The sequence below is a fragment of the Prionailurus bengalensis genome, chromosome B2 (genome assembly GCF_016509475.1).
Source record: "Prionailurus bengalensis isolate Pbe53 chromosome B2, Fcat_Pben_1.1_paternal_pri, whole genome shotgun sequence".
In the NCBI taxonomy this organism is placed as follows: domain Eukaryota; kingdom Metazoa; phylum Chordata; class Mammalia; order Carnivora; family Felidae; genus Prionailurus; species Prionailurus bengalensis.
Genome location: NC_057349.1, coordinates 51,309,603 through 51,335,590, shown reverse-complemented (window position 1 = coordinate 51,335,590; position 25,988 = coordinate 51,309,603). Strand labels below are relative to the sequence as shown.

General features: G+C 35.6%; 1 protein-coding gene across 1 annotated transcript in view; it reads right to left on the bottom strand.

Moving 5' to 3' along the window:
- LOC122489639 (muscular LMNA interacting protein) overlaps positions 1-25,988 on the bottom strand; it is a 250,265-nt gene that overhangs the window by 33,957 nt on the left and 190,320 nt on the right. Inside the window, 2 exon segments of the mRNA XM_043591667.1 lie at positions 246-452; positions 16,089-16,217. Coding sequence (XP_043447602.1) covers positions 246-452; positions 16,089-16,217 — 336 coding nt within the window.

Genomic DNA, 25,988 nt, shown 5'->3' with positions numbered 1-25,988 from the left:
ATTTCCACTTTGGGGTTTGCACAAGAGGCAAGGAGGAATACAAAACCAGGAAATGACTTTGAAAGCAAAAATAAATACTAACTTCTCAAGGTTAATTATTATCTTTTTGTAAGGTCGTGGGCTTTAACACAAGTAATTAATAGTCTTAATATATATGTTTCTACACTTAAGTTTTAAAAAGCTAAGCATAAAGAAGTTTCACAGCACAGAACAGAACAGCTCCCACCTTGGCAGGGAATTCTCACCTTATTATATGTGTTGCCACTAAACAGGGTGTGAGAATTCCCCTGTTCATCACTCAGTGAGAAGGAGGACAAATGACTGAAGGGTCCTGGGGTAAGACAGTCAGCGTGTGAGAGAGTCTGTGGAGGCAGCAGGGACTTAGCAGAAGGATAGAGTCTAGTCTGATATAAAGGGTGGAGAGAAACAGGCTTGTGAGGAACTGTCACATCCTGGGAACAAGAAAGGTATAAAGAACATGTTAGTGGACAAAAGTCAAGCTCACTTGGAATTAAGTCTAAGTATAATAGACGTTATGTCAGAATCTCTTACTACTGGGAAGCCTGGGTGGCTCAGCCAGTTAAGCGTCCCAACTCTTAATCCTGGCCCAGGTCATGATCTTACAGTTCGTGGGTTCAAGCCCTGAGGCTGGCTCTGTGCTGACAGCAAAGAATCTCCTTGGGATTCTCTCCCTCTCCCTCTCTCCCTGCCCCTCCCCTGCTCACTCTCTTTCTCTCTCAAAATAAAATAAATAAACTTAAAAAAAAAATCTCTTACTAGTAAGAAGGAAACCTCTCCTCATAGTTGGACCCTTCTCCAGACACCTGCTTTCATAGTATATTGTTTGTCTCTTTCAATAATTCCTGTCAGTCTCCTCCTCCAGCCTCTCCTGCCAAACTAAACAAGCACCTGTAGTGTCGCCTGAAGGGTGTCAAGGTTGTTATTTTTCAAAGTATCAAGAGGAGAAAAGTTTAAGGAAGGAGAGAGATCCCAGAGGTGATAGGATGAGATTTAAAAAGTCTTCATTGAAGAGGTAGGTAACAGTGGAAGTTATTTTAAGAGGACTTGTGATCTGGTCGGGAAGAAATGGGGGACACAGAGGAGCGCATCGCAGAGGATATCAATGCGCAAGCCGTGGAGCAGAAGTGTTGGTTTAATTCATGGTACAGTAAGTGGCCAAATTGGGCCGAGGACTGGCAAGGGATCGGGATACGCAAGAATGGAAAGAACCATGAGTTCTATGCCAGGCAGTGTGTTGCTTTGGAGAGAAACTGGAGATTGTGCATACAGATGAGTTCAAGTGTAGAGAGAGGGAATGGGGTCTTACCTTGGGTGAGTCTTTAACCTGGAAAGGAGATGAATGTGAAAGACTTTGAGGAAGTAGGACCAGAGATAAGACCAGGCATTGTGAAAGGGGCAAGGAAGCCATAAGAGTGGGAAGTCTTGAGCCTACAAAGAAAAGCTGCAGAAAGGGCCCAGATATGTATGTTATCTGTGAAAGATAGGGCTGCTTTTTTGCAGATAAATAAGCACCTCTTATATTTCTGAAATTCTTCATGTAAGGAAATAAATTGGCAGTGATTGTTCTATAGTAAAAACCCTCAGGACATGAATTTTATAAAATGAAATCTGCTTTACTCACTTTTGTGGCCTCAGAGTCAAGTACAATGCCTAATACAATAGATGCTTAATGCATTAATGGTTGAAATTTCAGAGGAATATAATGTTTTCTATGAGTTCAATAATGTATTCAGTTATTTCTCTACTCCATGAGCAATGAATGAGTATATTTGGTTTTGTGTGAAATGGAAATTTGGTACAAAATAATACACATTGTTCAAAATTATATTTAGCATGCAAGTAAATTCAACTTTAAAACTGTACACTTAATATTTTGTTATGTAGGTTTAGTTCATTTTTCCAATAACGTATTTTTAAGGCACTGATTGGCTTTCTAAAATGTACATTGATGTGTTTGCTGTATCAGTAGATGTATTATTTCTTTTTTAAGCATTAAATTCAAAACTGACTTTAAAAAACTCAGAAAATTTAAACAGTTAGAAAATTATAATTCTAGATCTTTTAACTTTGCAGAAATGAGAGGTTATAACCCTCTGAACCTTGAAATGGTGACTAATTAGTATCTTGTTTGTGCTGCAATATTTATTTTACATATCAAGCCAGTACAAATATTTTCACTCATATACCCTACAAGCATACATAATTATAAAAAAAAGATAGCATCCTATTTACGACATTCTACATATTATTTCTCTGTATTTTCCCCCAACTTAACAACAGCTTTGGTATATTTCTATGTCAGTACATGAAAGCTTTGGATGTCCTACTAAAACACATTACTGAGTTATCTCACGGATGTAATTGTCACTCAGCGAATTCTCGTGGAAGCTCCAGGTATATTACCCAAAATAGCAAATCACTTAACATTGTGATAAATTTACCACCTCTTTGCCAGGTTTTACACTTGTAATTCCTTTCTTTTGTCTAATTCCATTGGCCAATACTGCTAACATTATTAAATAATAGTCATGTTATTGTGCAACTTTAATGGAATGCTTGTAGTATTCCATTAAAGATGGAATTAAAGATGGCTTTTAGATTGAAATGTATTCTAATTTTGTTTTATTTCTCAATCAACTATTCCATTATTTTATCAACAATTAATTACACTTCTTAATCAGGGTGGGAAGTGATTAGTCTGAAAACTGAGTAGCACACACAAAGACTAGCTGTGTAAAAAAAAAAAAAAAAAAAGGTGACATTATTATTGACAGTTGACAGTGCTTAGGAAAAGGTGATCAGAACAGTCTGGTTTATATTCTGGCCTCAACTTTTCTTGGAGGGTTCAAGATCCATTGTGAGGATGTCAGAGGCCAAGTCTGTAGTCATGCAGGGGAAGCAGAGGGTTTCTTATATGGGGGAAATCTGGCAGGGCTAAGGCCTAATCAATCAGGCAGCAAACATTTCCTGTTTCTATGCTCACTATGGCCAACCTCCATCTCTCAGGAGTCGGTCAACTCTGCAATTCTGTGGGGTCAGATGACACCAGCTATTTCAGGCCGCTCGGCCAGGAGAGGACAGCAGAATTGTATCAGCACTTGGACAGGTCATAGAGAGCTAGGAATCTTGGCCAGGCTCACTTGAGCACTGTCTGGTTGATAATACAGTGCAGAGAAGGGATTTTTGGTGGTGACAGCCTCCACATCTATGTCACCTGAGGCACCAATCTGTGCTAGTTGTCTTCTATGCTTTTCTTAAGTTGTTATCCTGCAAGTCTCTTTACCATCACCTTGGAAATGTTCTTTGCCTATCTGTTATGTGCCATCTGCTGTTTCCAGTATGCCAGGCCTTTCTTGGTTTCCTCTCATATTCACTGGCCCCTAAAGGAGCTTCTGGGGAGGGGGGGGGGCGGGAATGGAATATTAGAAGAAAAGTTTTGACCTTTGCATGTTGAAAATTTTGTTCTTCCCTTACATTTAATTTTCTGGATATAGGATTCTAAGTTGCAGAATAATTTCTTTCAGAATTTTGAAAGTATTTTTACAATTTCTGTGTTACTCTACTGCTACTATTTTATAGGTATTTTCCCAAAACATTTTATGTTTATGATTTCTATGGCCTTTCTGATTTCCAGTTTTCTTTTGCCAATTCTTATAAATTTATTTCTCTTGTTTTCCTTATGCATAGGAAACTTTATTGTTCTTAAATTCTATACATTGTACACCTTATTGATTTATTTTTATTGTCTTTTTAATTTATTAACCATGTTTAGAGTTGCACGTTTTCTTCCAAGGACTATTTTAACTGTATTCCATAAGTTCTAATAGACAATAGTTTCATTACTTTTTTTTTCATTTCTTCCCAGGTAGGAATTTTATTTTGAATTTCCTCTTTAATCAAAATTTTGTTGAAAAACAAATCTTTCACTATACAGATGGCCAGGAAAGCCAAATTGTCATAATGTATCTTGAAGTTTGTTGCTTTTTAAAATACTTTGTCATAAGATGACTTTAGAACCTCCGAATGACTCCAAAGATTTTATTGGTCCTTCTCCATCTCATTATTATAAATATACAATATTATGTATTTAATATATATTACATATATAATCTCCATCTCATTATTATAAAGATACACACACACATAGCTATATCCCTATGTTTCTATTACTATATATAGGAATCTTGACTATTAATGTAACATATATAACAGGCTCTCTGTATACATAGTGCATGCGTGTGCACATCTACATCATCCTTGTCATCATAACTATCTGTGGATGTTGATGTAACTTCAACTTCATACCTACAATGTTTTCATATACTCTATTGCTGATTATACATTCACAGTTTTCCCATAGAACTGTAATTTTATTATAAAGAAGTCACTCACTTTAGGGAGTAAATTTTCTCTGACTTATTTCTCTTTTAGGTCCCCAAAGTGTCACTTTCTTTTTATTTTATATCTAGAACACAAATGCTATGTAATGAGACTAGTTTTAAATCTATACTTTGATCTAACTGCATCATAAAATTACAATATAGTGTCATTTTCTCACTACTTACTGCTTTAAATATTCAGAGATGTTTTCAAAGCATTTTCAAAGCATTTCTAATGGAATCAAAGGAATGAATTTCAGTGTATCATTCTATAGTTTTCTGTGTATTATTTTACAGTATTTTATGCAGCATATATATTTCCAATTAAATTGGGTTTTTAATTTTTCCTTTATGAATACTCCTCAAAAAAGATGCTTATCACTGACTTCCATAAAACTTTAAACATTGTAATATTAAATACCTCATGTCTTTAAACATTACTGAAATTACACAGCTTCTCCATGTCCTGATGCCTACTCTGCAACTATCTTATGATGCCATCATATAATTATTAGTTAAAACTCAAGACAAAACTATAAATGTAGGAATGGGTATATTATTATTAATAATGAATTAATAATATGTCTATTAACAAAGCTTATACTACATTAGATATTATATCATCTCTGCCATGTCTTGCTATGTATTCCTATATTAGTGGTATATTCAATTTAGATTATTTTGTGGGAGATTTTTTTAAAGTCAAGTCACTTGTTAATTTTATGAGGATTACTTTACTTACAAATAGTTAATGTGATAAATCATATGTCCAACTGGGCACATGAACTTCCTTCAAGGACAAAAGGCTTAAGCAACAGCCAAGTGAGGGCTCTCTGTCCAATGCACCAAACTGGAGAGCTGACACTTTCCCAGAAATCTCACTTTAAAAATGCATACGTTGTGACTATCTGGCTCTCACGCTTACAAAGGACACCATCGTAAGCCCATATAAATCAGCAAAGCTTAAAATATTTCCTATAATTCTAAGTCAGGAAGTGGCCAACTCTTTCTGTGAAGGTCCACTTAGTATATGTAGTAGGTTTTACAAACCATATATTCTGTCACAGTTACCATGGTAGCATGAAAGCATCCTTGGGTAATACATAATGAGTAGACATAGTTGTATGCCAAGAAAATTTTATTTATAGGAACAGGCGGTAGACCAGATCTGGCCCACAGGTAATAGTTTGTGACCCCTGTTTTAGATTGAAAAAGTCAATAAAATCTTTACCATGCCTGACTCATACCCCACCTCCACCCCAATGAATTATCTTGAGGTTGGTAGATACTACTTTGGAGATCACTATTCTAAATGATTCCTGAAAATGAACATCATCTACCCTGCTTTAGCATTCAATAGATGAATCTTTTAATGTTCTAGTTTTTGAGGGAAGGACAGGAGTCATAAAATTGTCTCATATGTGTTTCTATCAGTGAGATATGTGAACAGTTATTTCTAATAAAATGCTGTAAACTGTTTTTCATTTACTTGAGAATTGTCATTTTCAATATAAAAATACTCAGCGCAAATTTTTTCAGAGTAAAATAAGCTTTACTTAGGAGCTTGATTTTTAAAAAAGGATTAATTATTTTGGTTGATTATATCATATCCTAAAAACCTTAAAGATCACAAGAAGTTATGAAGCAAATAATACCTTGGTTCATTAGAGAAAAATTTAGCAGACAATATGCAGTGAATACATTAATTTTGCTGTGTCTATTAAGAGAACTGGAGATACTGAAGAATTAAGTATTGACACAGACATCCATGCTGTGAATGCTATAGCCATATCGGCTGCATTTGCCACTCTAGAAAAAGCCTACTTTCTATTCAGCCATCAAGTCAAACTATTTAACTTCAAAAGCTGTTTTCATTGCAACACCAAAGGGCATTTTTAAGGCACTATGGGCTCTTTTCATTAAAGCCTGCACATCTGAGACTCTTTTGTTCCATCCTGGCATTTGAAAGCTACCCCCTTTTCTGTGGTTCCGAAGTAAAGGGTGAAAATCTACTTTCTCTCTGCTCCTTCTGTCCCCACTTCACACATGCAGCTATTTGTGCCCCTGGAAACTCAGAGCACCACTGGGTGACATTGCTGGAGCCTTTAACCACATCCTCTCTCCCTTCTACCTCTTATTTTTAAATACAGCCCTTGTTTTCAGTTTTCCTTTCCTGCCTGGAGCTTGTAACAATTTAAAAATCAGAATTATAGCATTTCTGCTACAGTTTTGGTTTGAAACAACACCCTCCCCCTTCATAAAGTCAAGAACAGTTACAACGTATTTCGTAACCAGTGACTCCTTCAGCCAAAGGCGTATCAGCATTTTACAGACACTGTCACAGAAACCCCAAATTACCAAGAAGAGACTGTAATTATCTACATTCCCCGAAGATCAAGCCAAGATAAATTAGGTCTCTTAATTTTGAACATATGGCATAACTTCTTGTTTATCAGTCCTAATTCTGAAGAATTCATATGCATTTTAAAAACAGACGTACTTAAAGCCACACTTATCTATTTCAAATCCTCATTTGAACCAAAAAAATGTAAACTTGCGAAGTATGAAAAGACATAGCATATGCTTAGCTTTTTCAAATCCCCTTCACCAAAAAAAGTTTTTAAATGATTAAAATATAATTTTGAAGATAGGCTTTGGATTATTTAGGGCTTAGAGTCTGTGACTGTCTAACAGCAAGCTTCACAGAGCAGATGAACTAGATCAGCGTGAAGATATTTGATGGCGACGTGTTCAAAGGATAAGGAAGAAAATATTCTGTAATCAATCGCAGTGGGCACTAGAGCGTTAAAATGCTGAGTCTTATGTTTTTCTATACACATAGTTTAATTCTTGTCTTAGGTTGCCCGCCTACATGTATTTGGTGGAGAGGAACAACTTATATTGAAGAAGTCAAAAAGCAACATAGAAGAGAGACTTCTGTGACTTCTCCCAACAGTGGGGAGAAGGAGAACCTATTTGGTGACCCTTTAGCAAGGAGTCAGTGCCCTTCTTCCAAAATTATAGTGATCTTAAAGGAAACAATAACAATAAATATTTCAAATGTGCACTCCCTTGAAAGTGTCCAGAGCCCTTTTGCAGTGACTATTTCATGGAATCATAAATGGGTATTAATATGCATACCATTACAAATGGAACTTGTAGTCCCATTTTTCTAGGATGAAATTGAAGTTCACAGTTTCTAGGCTCACATAGAATCCATGTTCTTTCCAGTGCATTCTATCATAAAGTTTCCTTTGCAGGAAGCAGAGGAGTCAAGGACTGCAGTTACTAGCAGTCAAGATCAGTCCCTTAATGGATCAGAGGACCAGAGGAGCAGCCCACGGCAGTTGCAGCCTGAGTGTGCAGTGGACAGTTATGAGTGAGGAGGTATGGAGGATTGCAGAGAAGGTTAAGAGTGGCAAAAAGAGGCTGAGGTCAGAGTTCAGAGTATGTAGAATCCCCTAGAATCTAAGCTTCATGCTGCAGGGATATTATCTGCTCCTTTTCCAGTAGAGTCTCTCCTATCTATTGCAGAGCCTGGCACAAACATTAAAAGGTTGGATGCAATGAGTAGAGAGAAAGGAATGAGTGTGGAGAGAAGCTGCAACACCATTCATCAGGAAACCATAGCACTGCAGGGACTGCATGCCAGGCAATAAGAACAATTTGTTATGATTTTGACCTAAGCAGGAGAGTAGAAGACTTTCCATCTCTCCAAAGGTATGACCCAAGTAACACTTGCTCTTTTTTTCTTTTCCTTTTTCAAATCACCTAAGGATGAGAAATATCATGCAATAGTATTTAAATAGTATTTAATAATAATATTTATCATATTATAATAATATTTAAGTAATATTTAATACTATTTACTATATTATAATAATATTTAAAGACATAGACACAGAATTTCAGGGTAAGAGGGCACTGTTGAAAGTATTTTGTACAATGCCCACGTTTTGCAGGTATGTAATGAGGCCCAGGATCAGGAATGACTCCATCCAACAGCATGCATTTTTCATACAGACTGGCCGATATTCAAAAATTTCTCCTTTTGTTTGATTTTCTTGAAATCTAACAAGTGGGGAAATACAAGAATGAGGAATAAATGTCTGGGTAGATGGGGAAGCCATAACGTTGCTGAAATATCTAGAGCCAATGAAAATGTATTCCCTTTATCTAACGGGGCTATCATTACAAGTAGAGGCTACATGGAACGTGGGAGATTCCATAAATGGAGGCTTACTTACCTCCTTTGTACAAATCAAATAGGGAAAAATTCTTAGTTAAGACACAAAAAGAAGACACCTAGTCACTGTCAGTTGAACTGAAATGCCCTTAGCAGGGGTATAATTGAGCTTCATTAGTCATAGTATTCTTGAAGCTGGAAGGGAACCAAGAAATGGTCTGGTCCGGGATTTCTCGATTCCAGCACTACTGACATTTCAGGCAGGAAAATTCTTTGTTGTGGGAGACTGTCCTGTATATTGTAGAATGTTTAATAGCATTTCTGGTCTCTACCCACTAAATGCCAGAGGCATCCCTGGTTGTGACAACCAATAACGTTTAGGGCAATGTCACCCCAGTTGAGAACCACTGGGCTCACCCAATCCCCTTACTTCATGGATGAGTTTCCTGATTCACAAATGCAAAGGGTAGAGCTGGTTAATCACACTTCCACAACTACAAACCAGATTTCAGAACTCTTCCAGAAAAACCAAGCTGTTCTAGTTTTCTTTTGATTCAATTATACATCAGAACGAATAAGGTCATCAGGTCCTGCCTGGATGGGGATTCTAAATTCAGAGGTGAAACTAGCCTGACCCTACAATACCCTGCAAAAGGCCAGTTCTTCTATCAAATGCAATTCATGAGAACCCAATATTTTCCAGAAATGGATTAGCCAAAGATTGAAAAAAAAAAAAAAAAACACCTCTATTTTTCCGAACGCACCAAATGCAATGGATATCATATATACTTGGTTTTATTTGAACAGGTAAAGTATGTTAAGCCTCTCAGCTCTACTAGATAAAGATAACCAACAATCCAGCTTCTCATGAGTTGTTTATTTTAAGACCAAATGCAATTTTCTATTTTCAAGAAAGAGTAAAGATTAAAAAAAAAAGCATATTACACGTCTAAAGGTCCATTAGACAAATTGATATTTGGATGGCCTGGCTACAAGAGATTATATTTCTCTTAGGATGTCCATATTTGGAGATTAGAACATTATTTCAAAAAAGTCAAAAAACCTGTCAGCTCTTTCATCCCTAAGGAATCACCAATTTTGAATTTATAAATTTACTACAGATCTTCCTTTCCATGTAGACTTTGAAATAAAGAAAACTACATTTTTGCATTTGTATAATGTATTCCATTTTCTTTTTCCTATATATTTTTTTGTAAATGACCTGTTTCACCAGCCTGAATTCAATTTTCCATATGCTGGACTTCTCACTCAGGCTGTGTTTGGCTCTTTAATGAAATTCAAAAAATCATTTTTTTTTACCACTTTTATCTCTGATTCATTCTCTCCAAACATTCTTTTGGTTGCTCTTCTCATTTGGATTTGTTGTTTTCTCTGCCTAAATTACCCACCTTAAATTATTTTATCTTGGATCACAGAAAAGAGAAGGTTTCCAACTCTCTTCACATAACTCATTTTCAGACTTATATATCTTGCTGTGACCTTTACATTTGTCATCAAAGACTGTCTAATCTCACCCACACTTTAAAATAAGCAACAATGTCCCTAGTGCTTTAGAGAGTATAATGTGTTTCAAACACATCAATCTTAGCATTTATATTTAGATAATACATCCAACTTTTACTAGGTCCCCCTCTATGCTTTCTACCTTGATTCCACTTGTCATGGGTCAAAGAAAATTGTTCAAGAGAGAAAAGAAAATCAAAAGGCTCTCACTCTGATTGCATTTCCTAAGGATATTTATTGTTAAATAACAAAATTCAATCAAGAAAATTTTAAAGATTTGGTTGACTTTATTAAATGATTCATGAACCGAGCAGCACTCCATCTAGCAAGTAGAGGGGAGCTCTAAGGAGTTCTACAAAAGGAAGCCTTTTATAAGAAGGGTGGGGCAAGAACATTACTAGCAAAAGAAAAGGAATGTTCCTTGGAGGTGGCTTTCAAGGGAAAAGCAAGGTATCCTTATCATGCAGATTACTTCCCCTTTCATTGGTGGGTGGAAATGATTCCAGAGGCACTCATTGACACAGATTGAAAAATTCTTGACTGGCAAGGTAAGACTACATTTTCCAGGGAGGTTGAAACTACAAATCACTTACGTGTTAAGCAGGGGTTTGGAAACTCTAAGTGATACCATTTTGGGCCTTGGATTTTATTTTTGTTTGTAACACTATTAATAATTACCCTCCAAACCATTTTAAGGCAGTTGTAGAACCGAAAGTTTGTAAGGAGAGAAGGGGAGTATTGTAGACAGTGTCCTGGTTGAGGAGCACTAGTTTTACCACTGTCTTGCATGCCAGAAGACAAAACCATGCCAAAGGCCTGTGATTGTTACCATCTAGAGTTCTACCTACAGGCTCATCTTGACTCAAAGCTCAGGGAGTTTACTTGTGTAAAGTAAAGCATAAGAATGTATCTTTTTCCTTGCCAGTAAATACAATTTTCTAATCTCTAACTAACGTTTACTCTGGACATTACTTAAAATATTTTTACACAGCTACCTTCTCTCTTTTGACATTCATCAGAGAAAAATAACACAGAATATTTAATTTGCACAAGACCTTATCTTAAAACTGGAACATGATTTACATGAGAGTTTCTAAATAAGGCAGTGCCATTCCTCTTAAATAAAGATAGATGGGGACATCGTGAATTAACAAAACATCAAAGACCACATTTGCATAAAGCTTTCAGATTGTCTTTGTTTCCCTGGTAGATTAGGGTATGGTCAGATACCCCATATCTACCAATATTTGTTAGGCAACTATTGCCTCAGAGTTTAATTATTAGAATTCAGTTGCTTAACTAATTATTAGAATTATTAGAATAATTCTATCTATTATGATCAAAGTGGCAATGGGTCCTCTTTGTGTGTTTGCTTGTTTTAAAGCAAGTAAGAATCTCTTCTAGACTTTAACCCTACAGAAGGCAAAGGAAGGGGGACAGGAAAATAAGTTTCTCTTAGCTTGTAGACAACTGCAACAGAAAATTGCAACCCTGATTCCAGTCTCCCAACTTCAATAATTACACAAGGTCAAGAGAAAGCTTAAACCAAAAAAAAAAAAAAAAAAAAAAAAAAAAGGGAGAGATGAAATTTTTAATTTGAAGAGGTGATCCTATTTGATTACATTCCAGAGAAAAAGCAAATTCTGTCTCTCTAGAACACTTTTTTAAAAGAAAAGAAAAACAGTTTATTATATTGATAAACCATTACATGCAGTATACTACCTATTTATGATAAATTGTCTATTACCTATTACATATACAGGAAGGACGGAAGGAAGGAAGGAAGGAAGGAAGGAAGGAAGGAAGGAAGGAAGGGAGGGAGGGAGGAAGGGAGGGAGGAAGGGAGGGAGGAAGGAAATAAGAAAGGAAGGGAGGGAGGAAGACAAAACAAAGAAGAAAAAACTCACAAAGATTTCATTACTTGAATAAACTTGCTAAAATGTGGAGAAACCAAATCTCTGGTCTTAACCCTTCCAAAAGAAATGTGACACAAGGAATTTCAATTCTCCCTCCCTTAAAACAATTCAGAAAACCACTTAATCACTTCTAGATCTAAATAGGTTAAACATTTTAAATTCAAAAATATTTCTAATTAAAGGTTAGCAATGATAAAAGATATTTTTATGACAAAAAAAGCAAGCCATCTTGATTGAGAAACAATTATTGAAAAAGCAGCAATTTATGACAAAGCCAGAAGTCATTTGGAATAAAAGGCGGTATTGTCAGTTTCACCTAGGACAACGGTGAGTACTTGCTCTGTAATATTAACATGTGCATGACACAAGGAAGTGAAAGGGAAGGTCACAGTAGAAATCCAACTTTATGAATAATTAGATAGAAATGTGAAAGTCACCCACATAATCATCAAAGCTGAATGTCAAACAGAGAGTTTGGTAGGGAAGTCAGATGTCTAAGAAAAATCAGAAGAAAAGAAAGACTGAAAATACTGCAAAAAAGAAAATTCCTTATAATTATTCCTTTATGTTCTCTGTGAAGTGGTGTGGAGGAAATTCACTAAATGGTCATTTTCACACAAAACATGTTCTTTTGCTTATTGAAACAAATTAGAAGGAAAATAAAAATGAAGAGGCACACGTCTGGGAAGTGTTCTTTCTCATTAAAAAGAAAATTTCCAGGAAAATCAGATGACTTAACAATATTTCCTCCTTAATTCTGTTCAAAGCTTTCTTTTATATAATTCTCTAAGGTTTAAGAAGAAAATGACATATTTAATATTATGGATTCAGTTACTAATTTATAAAGAACGCAAGAGAATATTCCATATAACATTCTATACAAGTGAGGTTAGCAATTGCTCTTTATACTAAATTGAGGATCTTAAGTGAAGAAATCACCTTTATCTAATTAGATACACTAAATGATCAGAAAACAATCAATGTATTTTGCCAACTCACAAATAGTCAGACAAACTAAAACTCTTTGGGTCCTTAGTATCTTAATTCTCATCAGTGAATTGATTTTCTAAGCCTCGGTGTCTTCTGGATGCCCATTTGTCCAATCAATTCTGTTAATTAGTTTCCAACTCTGACCTTGATCTTCCATAGAGTATGCTTCAAAGTACATCACCATAGTTTTAAATACAAATGTGGAGTGTGAGATATTTTGCAATAAGTCAAAAGGACCACAGATTGATACAATAATGGATTTAAAGGTAATTTCAAAAAAGCATAAGCCTCATTCTGAAGAGTCTTTGTTACAAAACCCATCTAATACAGAATGATGCTTCCTGGCCTATGCCATTTTGATGTAAAAGCTGTTGATTAATAAGTCTCAATTATTTGATTATGCATTTGGTTTCAAACTTTGCTTTTAGTACTCAGAGGCTGTCTCCAGGCACATTTTCAGTTCATTATCAGTTCAAAAGGCTGCCTGCTTGTACCTTCTTAAGCTACAGTAAATACATTTCCGTCTGGTCTCATCATCTTTAGTGTCTGACATTTTGTAACAGAGAGTTTTGAAATCATATTTTATGGCAGTGAAGCTGTTAGGGGAAATTTATTGACTTAACAATCCCATCCAGCATCTCCTGTCATGTGGAACTGTCCCCAGTACAAGGCAGATTAGTGAATGTGAGCTGCTTCAATTTGGCCCAACTGTCTGGCTAAAGAATTTTCCATTACATGGGTGGGTGAGATCAACTGAGTTTAGAACCATTCAATTTATTCTGTGGCAGTAGTAAAGGAGAACACAATAGTGACTGGTGAACTTGAGTGCACTGTCTTCTATTCAACTTCTAATGAAGTGGCAATGCTGAGATTATAAATTGCTCTTACTCAATTGATAGTTTAAGTAGATCTAAGCATCTGCGCTTGCGATGTGCCTTTGCTATCTTTCTCCATCGTAGATTCTGGACACACCAAGATGGTAGTTAGAACTCAATATAAAGAGACCAGTTGATAGTACATGTAGTTGCCCAGTATGCAAGGACCCCGAGTTTCTATTATTTTCCCTCTCATACAAGGTTAATGAGTAAGACCAGGCAATGTTTGGAATTCACTTTTAAGTAGTATGCCATACTTCTTTCAATTCTGACAGCCTGCAGATCCCTTTTTATGTTCCACAAAGAAGTTGGGATATAAACCAAAATAAATTGATTGAAAAAATATATATAAATACGATTATGTCTATGGCACCTCCATATTTGCAAAAGAATTCAAAATTTCCACAAATTATCTGGAAATTCATAGGCTTATGTTGTACATAAACAGAGCTTTAAACTTGCTGTATAGTTAGGAAAAGCAATGAAAAGAAATGGCAACTCCTTTTAGTGACAATTTCTTAAACTTGAAAATAGAATTTATCATTTCTGAGGACAGCAAATTGTGATAAATAGATAACCTGATATTCTACAATGAGTTTTGTTTAAAGTAAAATGCATAAATTTGAATTATACTAAATAAAAGGACAAAATCATTATTTTACAGCATTAGATGGTATTTTGAAGAATGTAAGTTACATGGATAATATGTGAAGTTTATTTTAACTGTTGGCATTTTTGTCATTTGACTACATTTTTTATACTTTTTATAATGATCCCATACTGTCTAAAATGTCACATTAAGCCTCTAACGTATTTGTGTCATGCAAGCAATAGATATTTAACAAGTGTTTTTGTTAATGATGAATTTTCATTTCTGTTACATGTAGAATTAGTGATAACAATCCTATTTATATCAATAAGATTTCTCTAATTTAAATTGACTACTACATTTTATTCTATATAATGAAAATAACTGCCTTTAATTATCATATTCAATGATATTAGTGCCTTCTAAAATGTTTAATTATCAAATCATATCAGTCTATACAAAATACATATAAATAAGCAGGAAATATCACCTCCATTTTATAAGTAAAAAGTATAACAATTTATGGTGAATTTTTATAAGGCTACTCAGGGACCTCTGACCCAATCAGTGTTAATCTTAGATTAAGAAACCTAGATTTTTTAATTTGAAGGATCTTTAAAAAGTACCTGATCTGAATGCCTCATGTTATACATGAAGAAACTGACGACTAGAGAGATGTTATAGAGCTTGTATGTGGAAGATAAGATATTCCTTATGATTCACAAATATTTCAAGAATATTCTTAATTATCATTTCCAAAGTGAAATTTAAAAGGAGTATATCACCTTATATTCCTTCATAAGTATATTTCATTACACATTACCAAGGGTAGTGTTTTTACATTCCTTGGTTGTATTGGGAAAGGTTTCTAGATTGCTTCCACTGCTTATCCATAGAATGGTATTTGAGATATAAAATATACAACCCATGCCTATTTGGTGCATTTTAATAGGATAAATAAAGATGCAGAGTTCCTCTCTGAAATAATTTATGGACTTTTATACTATATAAATGTGTATTTTCATATGTTTCCCTAATAGCTTACAAAGTACCATCAAAAATCTTCCATTATACCTCCTCCAACGTATAAGATATATAAGAGGAAGACAATATGCCTTTTTTACATATAAACCAAATGACCAAAAAAGCCTTAAAATATATTAAACTCCTATCCCCTATTACTGCTCAATCTAGGGGTTCGTATCATCTCTACTGTGTTACTATGCATCTGTACCATAGATCCTTTGCTAAATATCAAATATTGCAGCTCTTAAAAAAAGATGCAGGAATTTAAAAATAAGAATGCAACACCTATATGACCCATCCAGCCAGTGACTTCATGATGCCTTTTGTTTATGGAGAGTGGTTCCCAAAACAATGCCAGCAGTAGGTAGAAAAAACTTTTTTTTTTAATTTGAAATACTTCAAGATATCATCCTAGGAATATATGAATTTCTTTTTATTATGCAAAAATTAGAACTTTTCTTATTAATAAGGATACTCCAATAAAATGAACATTTTCTTGCACATACTATACTCAAGAGGCATCTCCATTACTTATACAGTTATTTGTCAAAATATCAAAGACTTTGTCTTATGTATGCTCACCTGCTCAGAAAAGAAGTCGCTATCATCTTCCAGGTATTTACTGAAAGGGTTGGGTTCATAAATTTCCTCCTCTTTTTTCAGTAATATTTTGGATTTTACAGGTACTGGGCGAATCACTCCAGGCTTAGTCTTCATGAATGTCAAATAACATTTTTAAAAATAAAGAAATAAATAACATTAAAATGAATGAATATGTATATCATTAAGTTATTCAAATGTTCTCACAAAAAATTATAACTTTTAAATTTTAAAATGATTTTACCGATACATAGATCAGCTTAGAAATCAAATGATTTTAACTAAAGTAACTTTAAAGTTAACCGTTACATCAATGAACTCATAAAGATCTATTATCATGACATTCAAAATGCAAAAAGCTTCCTCATTTATCTAGCCAAATGTGTTCCTATATCCTCACCAGTTCATTCAGCTAATAAATATTTCATCTGACAAATATTTATGGAGAATGTCCTTAGCACCAGGCAGCATTCTCATTCTGGTAAGGAGAGATGAATTTGGCACAGTCTCAAAGCCTTTAACAATTTATTTTTCTGGAAACTACCCCCCATGCGCCAACATCCACAGAGCTGGGTCCCTGGAAACTATGTTCGTTTTATGTATAATGAAACCAGGGATGGCCTTCTGACCTAAAAGGCTAGGGAGGTGAAACCAGATTTTCTCTTCCAAGAATGTGGAAAAGGAATAGACCATTCTGAAATTTCTTGGGAAGGTTGAAATTATAATATGTCAATTTGGGAACTATAAGAAAGACTTAATCTGCCATAAAAAGCATATCAGATGAGATCAAGAAAGACAGCAAAGTGCATGGAGCCTAGAGAGAAGAGACACTAGGGGGCTTTCCAGAACTGAATTCTAAAACATTCCTGGGGCCCAGCTGAATTTCTTGTCCTGAGGCTCCCTGAGACTTTCCTTTTTTTAACACAAGATTTCCTACTTTTTAAAACTCAAATTTACTTCTGTAACTTGCAACCAAAAGAGTTTTAGCTAGACTAGTCATTCAAGATTCATAAACTTGTACGCAATGTCAGTTTGATGAGAGAGACAGAGAAATCTACTTTGGGGCAATTTCAGAATGATGTTTCACAAACACCAAAACCTTGTTACATTGTAAAATGTCACAAAATGATTGATAAATTTACAAAAACATCCCAAACAACAATTCAATAAAAAGTTGTGACACTTTCTCTGGCTGAGCATTTTGCCGTAATCATTCTTCTCAACACCATTTCCTTTCTGAATATAGTAAATTAGCTCTCCTCAATCAACACTGATGCTGACAATTTAAGCCTTAAGGGACTATGTCTATCTCTCTGCTCTATAAACCACCTGATACATTTTGAGGCTTGAATAAATGCCACTCTGCAATACTTTTTCAATCGATATTTTCCCAGTTGCCTTTCATATTTATGTCAACTAGGGAAGTACAGAGTGAGAAAAGTCTCTATATTCCCCAGGCTGAGAAATATTTCCCACTTAAGAAACTCTGATTTCTCTCAAGAGGGAAAAAAATGAGCAAGTAACATCCAATTATGCATGAAGTCGCACCGTGGAGTATATGTATGACACCAGTATCCCTGCAGTAAACTCAGCATAAGAACAAAGCCTCAGCAGCTACTGATTTCTATAACCACCTATAATGAGGGAGACACCTGATATTTGGGTCATGATCCTAAGTTGTCCAGATTTTTTGTCTCTCTTTTTCACTTGACTTCCTGTTTTATTTCCCCTTCCTTCTCCTACTCTACCTTCTCCTTCTCTTCTGCTCCTTTGTGAGGTAGGAAATCAATGCAACAACTCTAGTACTCGAGGCCCACCAGGTTCTAAAACCAACATGGAGCTTTAGGAGCTAAGCTTGGTGGGAGTAGGCAAAAAGATGAAGGCAGAGAGGAGAAATGTCACCAAATTCACTTGATATGCTAAGAGAATCCCTCTGCCAGAGACCCTGACCCTTGTATTGCTGGCAGGATGATCATCTGGGTTATCCTAGCCTGGAGACTTTCACTCAGATCTTCTCTCTCGGGATCATCAACCTCCAGGGTGAGACCAAAAAAGAGACTCCTCTAGATAGCAAGTAGCTTTAGTATCAGAATCATCACCCATGTTTCATATATGTTTCCTTACCAGCCTTTATGCTCCTTAGTTCCTATGAATTTCCTGAATTTGATGGTTGTCTGATAATTTGACAATAATTATTTCCCTATTTCCTCTACTCTATTGGATGTCCCACATGCTCTTTTCTTGGACTCTGTGTCCCTGAAGTCTGAGGCTTCCTCATTCTAGTTTGCCTACTTGGCCTTGGTAGAGTTGTCCTGATTCTTACACTGTATTTGTCACTTCTTTCCTCAGTCCTGTTTTTTCTCCTGCATCTTAACTTGGTGTCACTCAGTAGTATTTTATAGAGATGGAAGCCAACTCTGAGCATAAAAATAGACATAGTTTGCCTTGGACATTGTTCACATTTCCCATTCTGTAAATTTTAACCATATCCTCCTCACCCAGAGATCAGTATTTGGTCACTATGGTCAAGTTGGAAATTGAACACTGGTGGCCCAATTCTGAACCTCATGCACTATCCATAAATCATAGTACATGGACAAGTCATATTCGTGACAGCCTCTACACCTTGTTCATACCATTTCACATGCTTTGAAATCAATATCAAAATCCTTGAAGACTCATTGAAGATAATGACACCATCATTCTCCCATATATCCAGATTCTATATCTTACCTATATGTGATCAGGCCCTATATTCAGTATTTTAGATAGATTATCTCATCAATTCCCTACAAAAAACCCTGTGAGAGACTTAGAGAAAATAAGTTACATGCCAAAGTCATGCAGTTAATATGTGAAGAAGTCAGATTTAAATCCAGGTCAGATCTAATCATCAAACCCATGATTTTAATTACTCCTATGCCTACTGTAAGACAGAAACATATGGAGAAACAGCATAGACAGACTTAAAATCATCTTTAAATACCCACCTCAATAATTTCTTCTGTCCAATCAATAACAAAGTTCCAATATTTTTATATTTTTGATTTCTTTTAAATTCATTGCTTCTGTTTTATTTCTACTGTCCATTGACACATACTTGACTTTGGCCACTATTACTTCATTTGATGTCATTTTACCTTTCTTTTCACTAGTCTTACTAAATCCGGTTTTTCTTTCTTTAAATGTGACATATAAAAAAGTTCCTGCCAAAAGACCATTCCTAAAATACTGTAGGATATGATGTTTTCTTATTCAATATACACATCCATACATCCTCCTTTCACCACCCCCCCCCACACACACAACACACACACACACATACACACACACATACACACACACACACACACACACACACACACACCATACCCAATTGCATTTACTAAAGCACTCTGTAGTTTGCATGGCCAAGACATAAAAATTGTACTGATGTCTCTCTCTGGACTTGGTTAAAAATACACTCACAGAAAACAGCATGATATTGCCAGGAGGAGGGCATCAAGCTTATAGACTTTAATTTTTGCAATAGTGTTCATAGACTGTATGACCTTGAAAAAGCTGTTCAAGGTACCTTCTCCATCCTTTCCCTGTCTGGACCTTCAGCTAAAGGATTATAATCATCCATGAGTAGGTCCTTTAATAATGAGTAATGGCACATTTATTATTTACATTCCTGTCCTCTCCGTCATCATACCACATAGAGTTTTTACATAAGTCTTGTCTCTGCATATGCAAATCCATCACCCAAACAAGTGTCTCAAGGTGCCTTTTAGAACATCTATAAAATAGCCTAAGTAAAGCAACCAGTGCTGTTGCTGGCAAGGTAAGGATCTCTTGGAATATTAGTTAATTTCTTCTCTGCACTTCTTGTCTGCTGGTTCCTCAATGTCAAATGCTTATGTAATCTGTACCTGTTGAAGATTAAATTGCCAACACAAAGTAAACTAATGGATCTATCCAAATAAGAGTTCTGCTAGCACTGTGCCACTCAAGATGGGGTATGTAAACCAGCAGCATCTGCATCACTTGGGAACCTGTTAGAAGTGCGGGATCTCAGGCCCTACTCCAGAACTACTGAATCATAATCTTCATTTTAACAAAATCTCTAGGTGATTCATGTGCCCTCAACTAGAACTCATTCCACTAAAATGTTGTGCAACCCACCTAAAGATAGATCTTCCTTGGTCTGCCATCCCAGAGACATCTGCTCAACTTTGAGCTTTGCCTCCAGACTAAAAGAAAGCCTTTAGAGGAGAATGTCTTTTATTGATTTTTAATCTACATTGCATCCTTGCATATACCCCCCTGATATCTTTAGACTTCAAGTAGACTTTTGTTCTCTAATTCTGGCATAAGTTTGTGTCCAAACAAAAATAAAGGTAATTACATTAATCAAGTTGGAAGACTCTGTTAAGGTGAGCTACTATAAGATTGTTATTGCCAGCAACTAAACAAGCCCAAAGTGGCCCTTCTTTCATTTTTCTCTAAATAGAACCCATAGATCCAGCTAGACTCATGACTAATACACGTAACTGTTATTCTTATGATGCCAGGAAAAGCAACTCCATAATTTCCTTACCAGCCTAAGTGGAGAAATAAAAACAGGCAATGACTCCCATAGTTAACAAAAAAGGAACAGAAAGAATAACGAGAAATTTCTCTAAATGGCAAATTTCAATCCTTTATGATGAACCTACTGAGAGAGAACTGATCTACACTGAATACAAGACATTTTTGAAGCACCTCAAAGACAAAATAACCATTGTTTTGGATCTCTGAAGCACACATCTATCAGACGTTCTCAGGAGCCATTTTGCCAACTGCGACCTAATCTATGTCAGGAAGTATAGTGTGTATAACTCTTGTTCTCAGAGGGCTGACAACTCAGTTGAGTAAGCCACCAAATAATCACACTATGAGTCAAGTCGTGTCACTTGACTCCTCTCCAAGCTCTCTAATGCCTCACTTTCTCACGTAGAGTGAAAGCCAAAACCCTTGCCATGCCTGTAAGGTAATGCCTACCAAGTGCTATATGACCTAATCTTTCCTATGCCCCACTAGCCTCTCTCTTCCCAATCTTATCTGCTGCTGTGATCCCTCTCACGTCCCCACCACTCTCCCCACTCTAGCACAGACACTATGATACTCTCCCCCCAGGGAGTTTACACTTGGGCTCTTTGCTTTTTCCAGAACTCTTTTCTCCCTGGAATGCCAATTTCCCCTTCCCTCCCTTACTATTTTTATTTTGTTTCCATAGAACTTATTGTAATATGACATTTGTTTATGTGTCTATTGTTTTGCTTTCTTCACTAGAATGTAAGCTTTATGAGGACAGAGATGATTACTTTGTTCACTGTTGTATCTCCAACACCTAGGACTGTGCCTGGAACCTAGAAGGAGCTAAATCATTACTTGAAGAATGAATAAATTAATTGACAGCCAGAAAGAGCTCAGGATGCTAGCTATTATCCAATATGAAGGCTTCAAGGGGTGTTGACTGTCAGCTTGGGGTCTCCCATTACTTTTTCTGGATTGACTTTTTGATTTCAGTATAACTCAGGAAGAGAGAAATCCTCAGGTTAGAAGATCCATATGGTCTTTCACCAATAGAGGACCAGAAGAAGGGAAGTGGATTGATGAGTTCCACCGTCAGAGGTAAGAGTAGAGGCTGAAGTTCCCATCTCTGATGGATATGAGAAGTCAAAGCCAGAGATCACTTCTTTGGGAACTTTACAAGATTTTCAACTTCTCCATTTAAAACAATTGTTGTTGTTCCTCCCGTTTGCTTATAGCGACACCGATAAAAGTTTTAATACCAAAAGAGAAAGATACCGGCTCTTTTGAAGAATTTGAGGTTGGGGTAGAAGTAAGGAGATCACATTTAAACCTACTGTTAATTTTGAGGGGGAAAAAGTCCAGAGTATGTAGAGTTCCTGGGGCCTGTGAAAGGTTTCAACGGCCCATGGGACACTGGTCTGAGCCTGCTGTTAATTTGTCTTTATAACTCATCAAGTGTACACTTATGCTGGAACATTGCTACTCCAGGGCACCATGAAAATAAACATTATTTCTGTCCTTTGGAACTTGAAATCATAATTCTAGGACAACAAGTTGGTACTGCCTCTGGCTGGAGACCAAAGTTGAAAATTAGCTGCCAGCACTGACCTGGAGAATCCATTATTAATATTTTTAAATAATGGCTTCTTAGAGCAAGCTTCTTCTTAAATTAGTAACTTCAACTATTGGACTGTGTTTAATTGCCTTTGATGACAGTATTAAGCCCTGCAGTGGTGTAATGAGGGAAGAACAGAAATAAAGAACAGGGTCTCCATTCTTCTGGGTTTATTTTTATCTTTTAGAAGAAATAAAATGTACAATAAAAAGCAAGAACGTAATAAACACAGCATATAGCAAACTCTGTGAACTGGCTAGAAATTCTACTAATTTGATGGATCCAAAGAGCTAGTGAAAGTACCACAGTGTTTCTTTTACCCATTTGCTTCCGTCTTGTCTTTAGTTCCCAGTGTTTTATACATATGCATATATTCTAGAATTTCTGTGGCAACCAGCTCATAGAAACTCAAAACATACTACCAGTCAAACAGTTGACAAAAGCAATATTCTCTAAATGATTTAGCTGCTTCACTCGTTCAATTAATAAATGTTGATTAGCTTTCATTCTTTTCAGATCAATAATATTATGTGCTTGAAGCAAACAATTAAGCCTTTTCTACCCCTTGAATAAATATCCCATATTTCAAAACACTATAGTGCAGAGCAAAATTTCCAAGACTGAGGGAAAAAGAAAGATTTTCATAGCACCCATGAGCTATGGGACTACTGACACACAACTGTAGATATGTGGACTTCAGTTTTTTTTCATCAGAATAACGGAATAACAATTCCTGCCAATTGCGAGAATCTAACAGGATAATGTTCACGACAGAATTTTGTCAAGAAAAAAAAAAAAACACCATAAAATAAATGTGAAAGGGAAAAACTTTCCTCTTCTTTTTGCATTACAATATAAAGTATTGATTCTAAATGATCTACACCATCCAACAAAGTACCTACCTAAAATATTTTTTAAAAAATAAAAACATACATAGGACTCCAATTATTATAAACCACATCCCCTAGCTCAAGAAACATTTGATGGAATGTGTACAACACCACAGATTGGCTGGGTTGAAGTATTCCAATGGTTGAAGAAAAGACAATAGCGTGACTCAGAATGTAAGAGGTGTAGATGATAAATGCTGTAGCACTTAAGTGTGTTGTGTCAAGGAAAACTGGTCAAGGACAAACCTCCTTTCAGCTTGAAGAAGACATCAGTTCTACACAAAAGTTTTCAGAGCTGCATTTTCTGAACAACAGTGACCTCAAGGGCCCTCAGAACAATGACTCATGCACCACTAAAGCAGGACACATCAGCTGGCATTCAGAACTGGGAACAAAGTATCTGAAAGCTTACGCACTCTTCTTTATAATGTTCCAGTAAGCAGCATTTTGCTTTTACCTGTATATAGCCATGTGGCTCATTTTTTTAAACTATTGTTTTGTACTCTCCAGATTCAGTATTCATCTTGGGCAACAATGAACATTTTGTAATGGCATTAAATATCAAAATCAAAAGCCAAATGTCTTCTAAACCAAGCTTCCCTACCTACCACCAAGGGAGGCCAGTGTCCTACCCATCCTGGAGAACCTAAACTATTTTCTCATCCAAAGAAAAGACCCCACTGGCCTCTGTTAATATTGTGAGGTCTCAGCTCAGGAATTAGCAAAGCTTTGTATGCTATATCCCTCCTTTCCTTTTGCTCCCATTATTATGCTAGGAGTAGTCTACTTACAGGTGTGAAATATCCACATCCAAATTGACCCCACCCAGTCTCCTCCTCTTTCATAAGTGATCATATCTTTTCAGGCTATGGGAAAATGCTAGAACAGGGCCCACACTGGAAGTGCCCAATGAATTTCATACTTCTGTGGAGGCCAAATTCCCCAGCTTCTTCATCAACCTTTCCTTATTATTTTTTAATTATCTAAAATTCATAATGATTTGTTTGAAAGTCACCCAGAACAAAAATGGTCACTATCGCTGTGATATGAGATAATCCATTTAAACTCTGTGTGAGCCTCTGTTTCTTTATCCATAAAAAATATTATCTTTGAGATCATACTTCAGAGGTCATGTGTGCAATAATAACACCTCTCATAGGTACCAGGCTATATTAGCAACCTCACATATTATGATACATGAGCCTTGCCGTCCCCCTGTGGGTTGACAGAGTAGTTATTCCAACCTCCCATTTTATAGATGGGTGTTTCCAACACCCTCATCTCTAAGCCCCTTTCCTGTTTTCATGCACTGTGATGCTGTTTAACAGAAGAAGAGAAACTGAGGCACAGTTGGTGAACTTTTTCCATATCCATTCCATTCTCCTGAGCCGAATACTAAATAGTTTGGCTTCCAGAGTAAACAATGGGAATATCTTAAGAATAAGGGACACAGGGACATGGTCATTTCTTTTTTTCTTTCAAATGTTGAATTGCCACAATTGCAGTGTAAACAAACAACTAGGTAGCCAAGTTAAAAGAAAAAAGTATGAAAAATTTGCATATCCTGAAAATGCCAAATCTCAAAAGCAAAATGGTTTCTGTATTAAGCTTGTATCACCACAGTGATTTCTCGTATATTTTCACTTCAACCAATTTATTATATTTTTTCCCTAAAATAGGACTAAAATTATTTTAACTAATGGCTTATTTTATATAAAACATATTTGCTTACATAAGTTAACTATAATCTATCATATGTTCCCCAAAATTTTGTTTTTATGTGCTACATATACACACATTTTATAAAAAGCAATGTATAATATCAAATTACCTATTATATGGCACCTATATGTGTGATGCTATAAACAAATGCACATATACGTGTGTGTGTGTGTGTGTGTGTAGTTTTGTTTTCCAAAGGCATTCTCACTTACTCAAATTCTTTAGAAGTTAATACTAAAGAGGGTTTGAGATGGCAAATATTGGAAATTCATTCATAAAAATGAAAACTTATAATTTCATTCATATATTACTTAAGAGCAAAAATATCATAAATCCCTAAAGAAACAAATGTCATATGGCATTCCTTGCATACAATTATTTTTATCCTATTCCGTCCCCAAGTAATGAAACACAGGGTTAGTATCATGAAATAGAAGTCAAAGTGATTAAATTGAATGATTATATCAATCCAGATGTTCCTTTTTGTGTGTGATAAGCTTGCTTGATAATAATCCCTTCACAAACCAACCTATATCTCAAGGGAATTTGGGGATTAAAACTTAATTTAAAACTTGGTTAAGAAATTCCTTGAACTCTTTAGAGAAAGAGTCTAAAGCAAATGCAAAGAAATTATCATTAAAGTCAGTCAAAGCAGTGCTTTGTATTTTTCTCCCTAAAGAACACAAACTTAAAATTCACAGAATTATTTTATTAGGCAAGAAACGGTTTATTTATTACATTTACAGTGAGTTGTTTTTATGTGTCTCTTTTTATGAAGTCATTATATATATTTGCCTCTTTGAAATAGTTTCTTATAATATTAAGCCAAGAACTGAGATATATGTGTATGTGTGTATATGTATATATATTTTTCACTCATTTATCTCAAGAAACAAGTATATCATTATTTTAAATATTAAAATAGCTGTGGTAATATTTCCATATATAAACTGGGAAACCATTCAACTTTATTATGTTATTTCAATGCTTGTTTCCATGACAACTCCTTCACATCACACTGTTAGTAATCATAGACTCACAGTGCTGGAAGGGTTTGGAAAGTAGGTAATAGAATGCTCTTGTTGCTCATTTAGG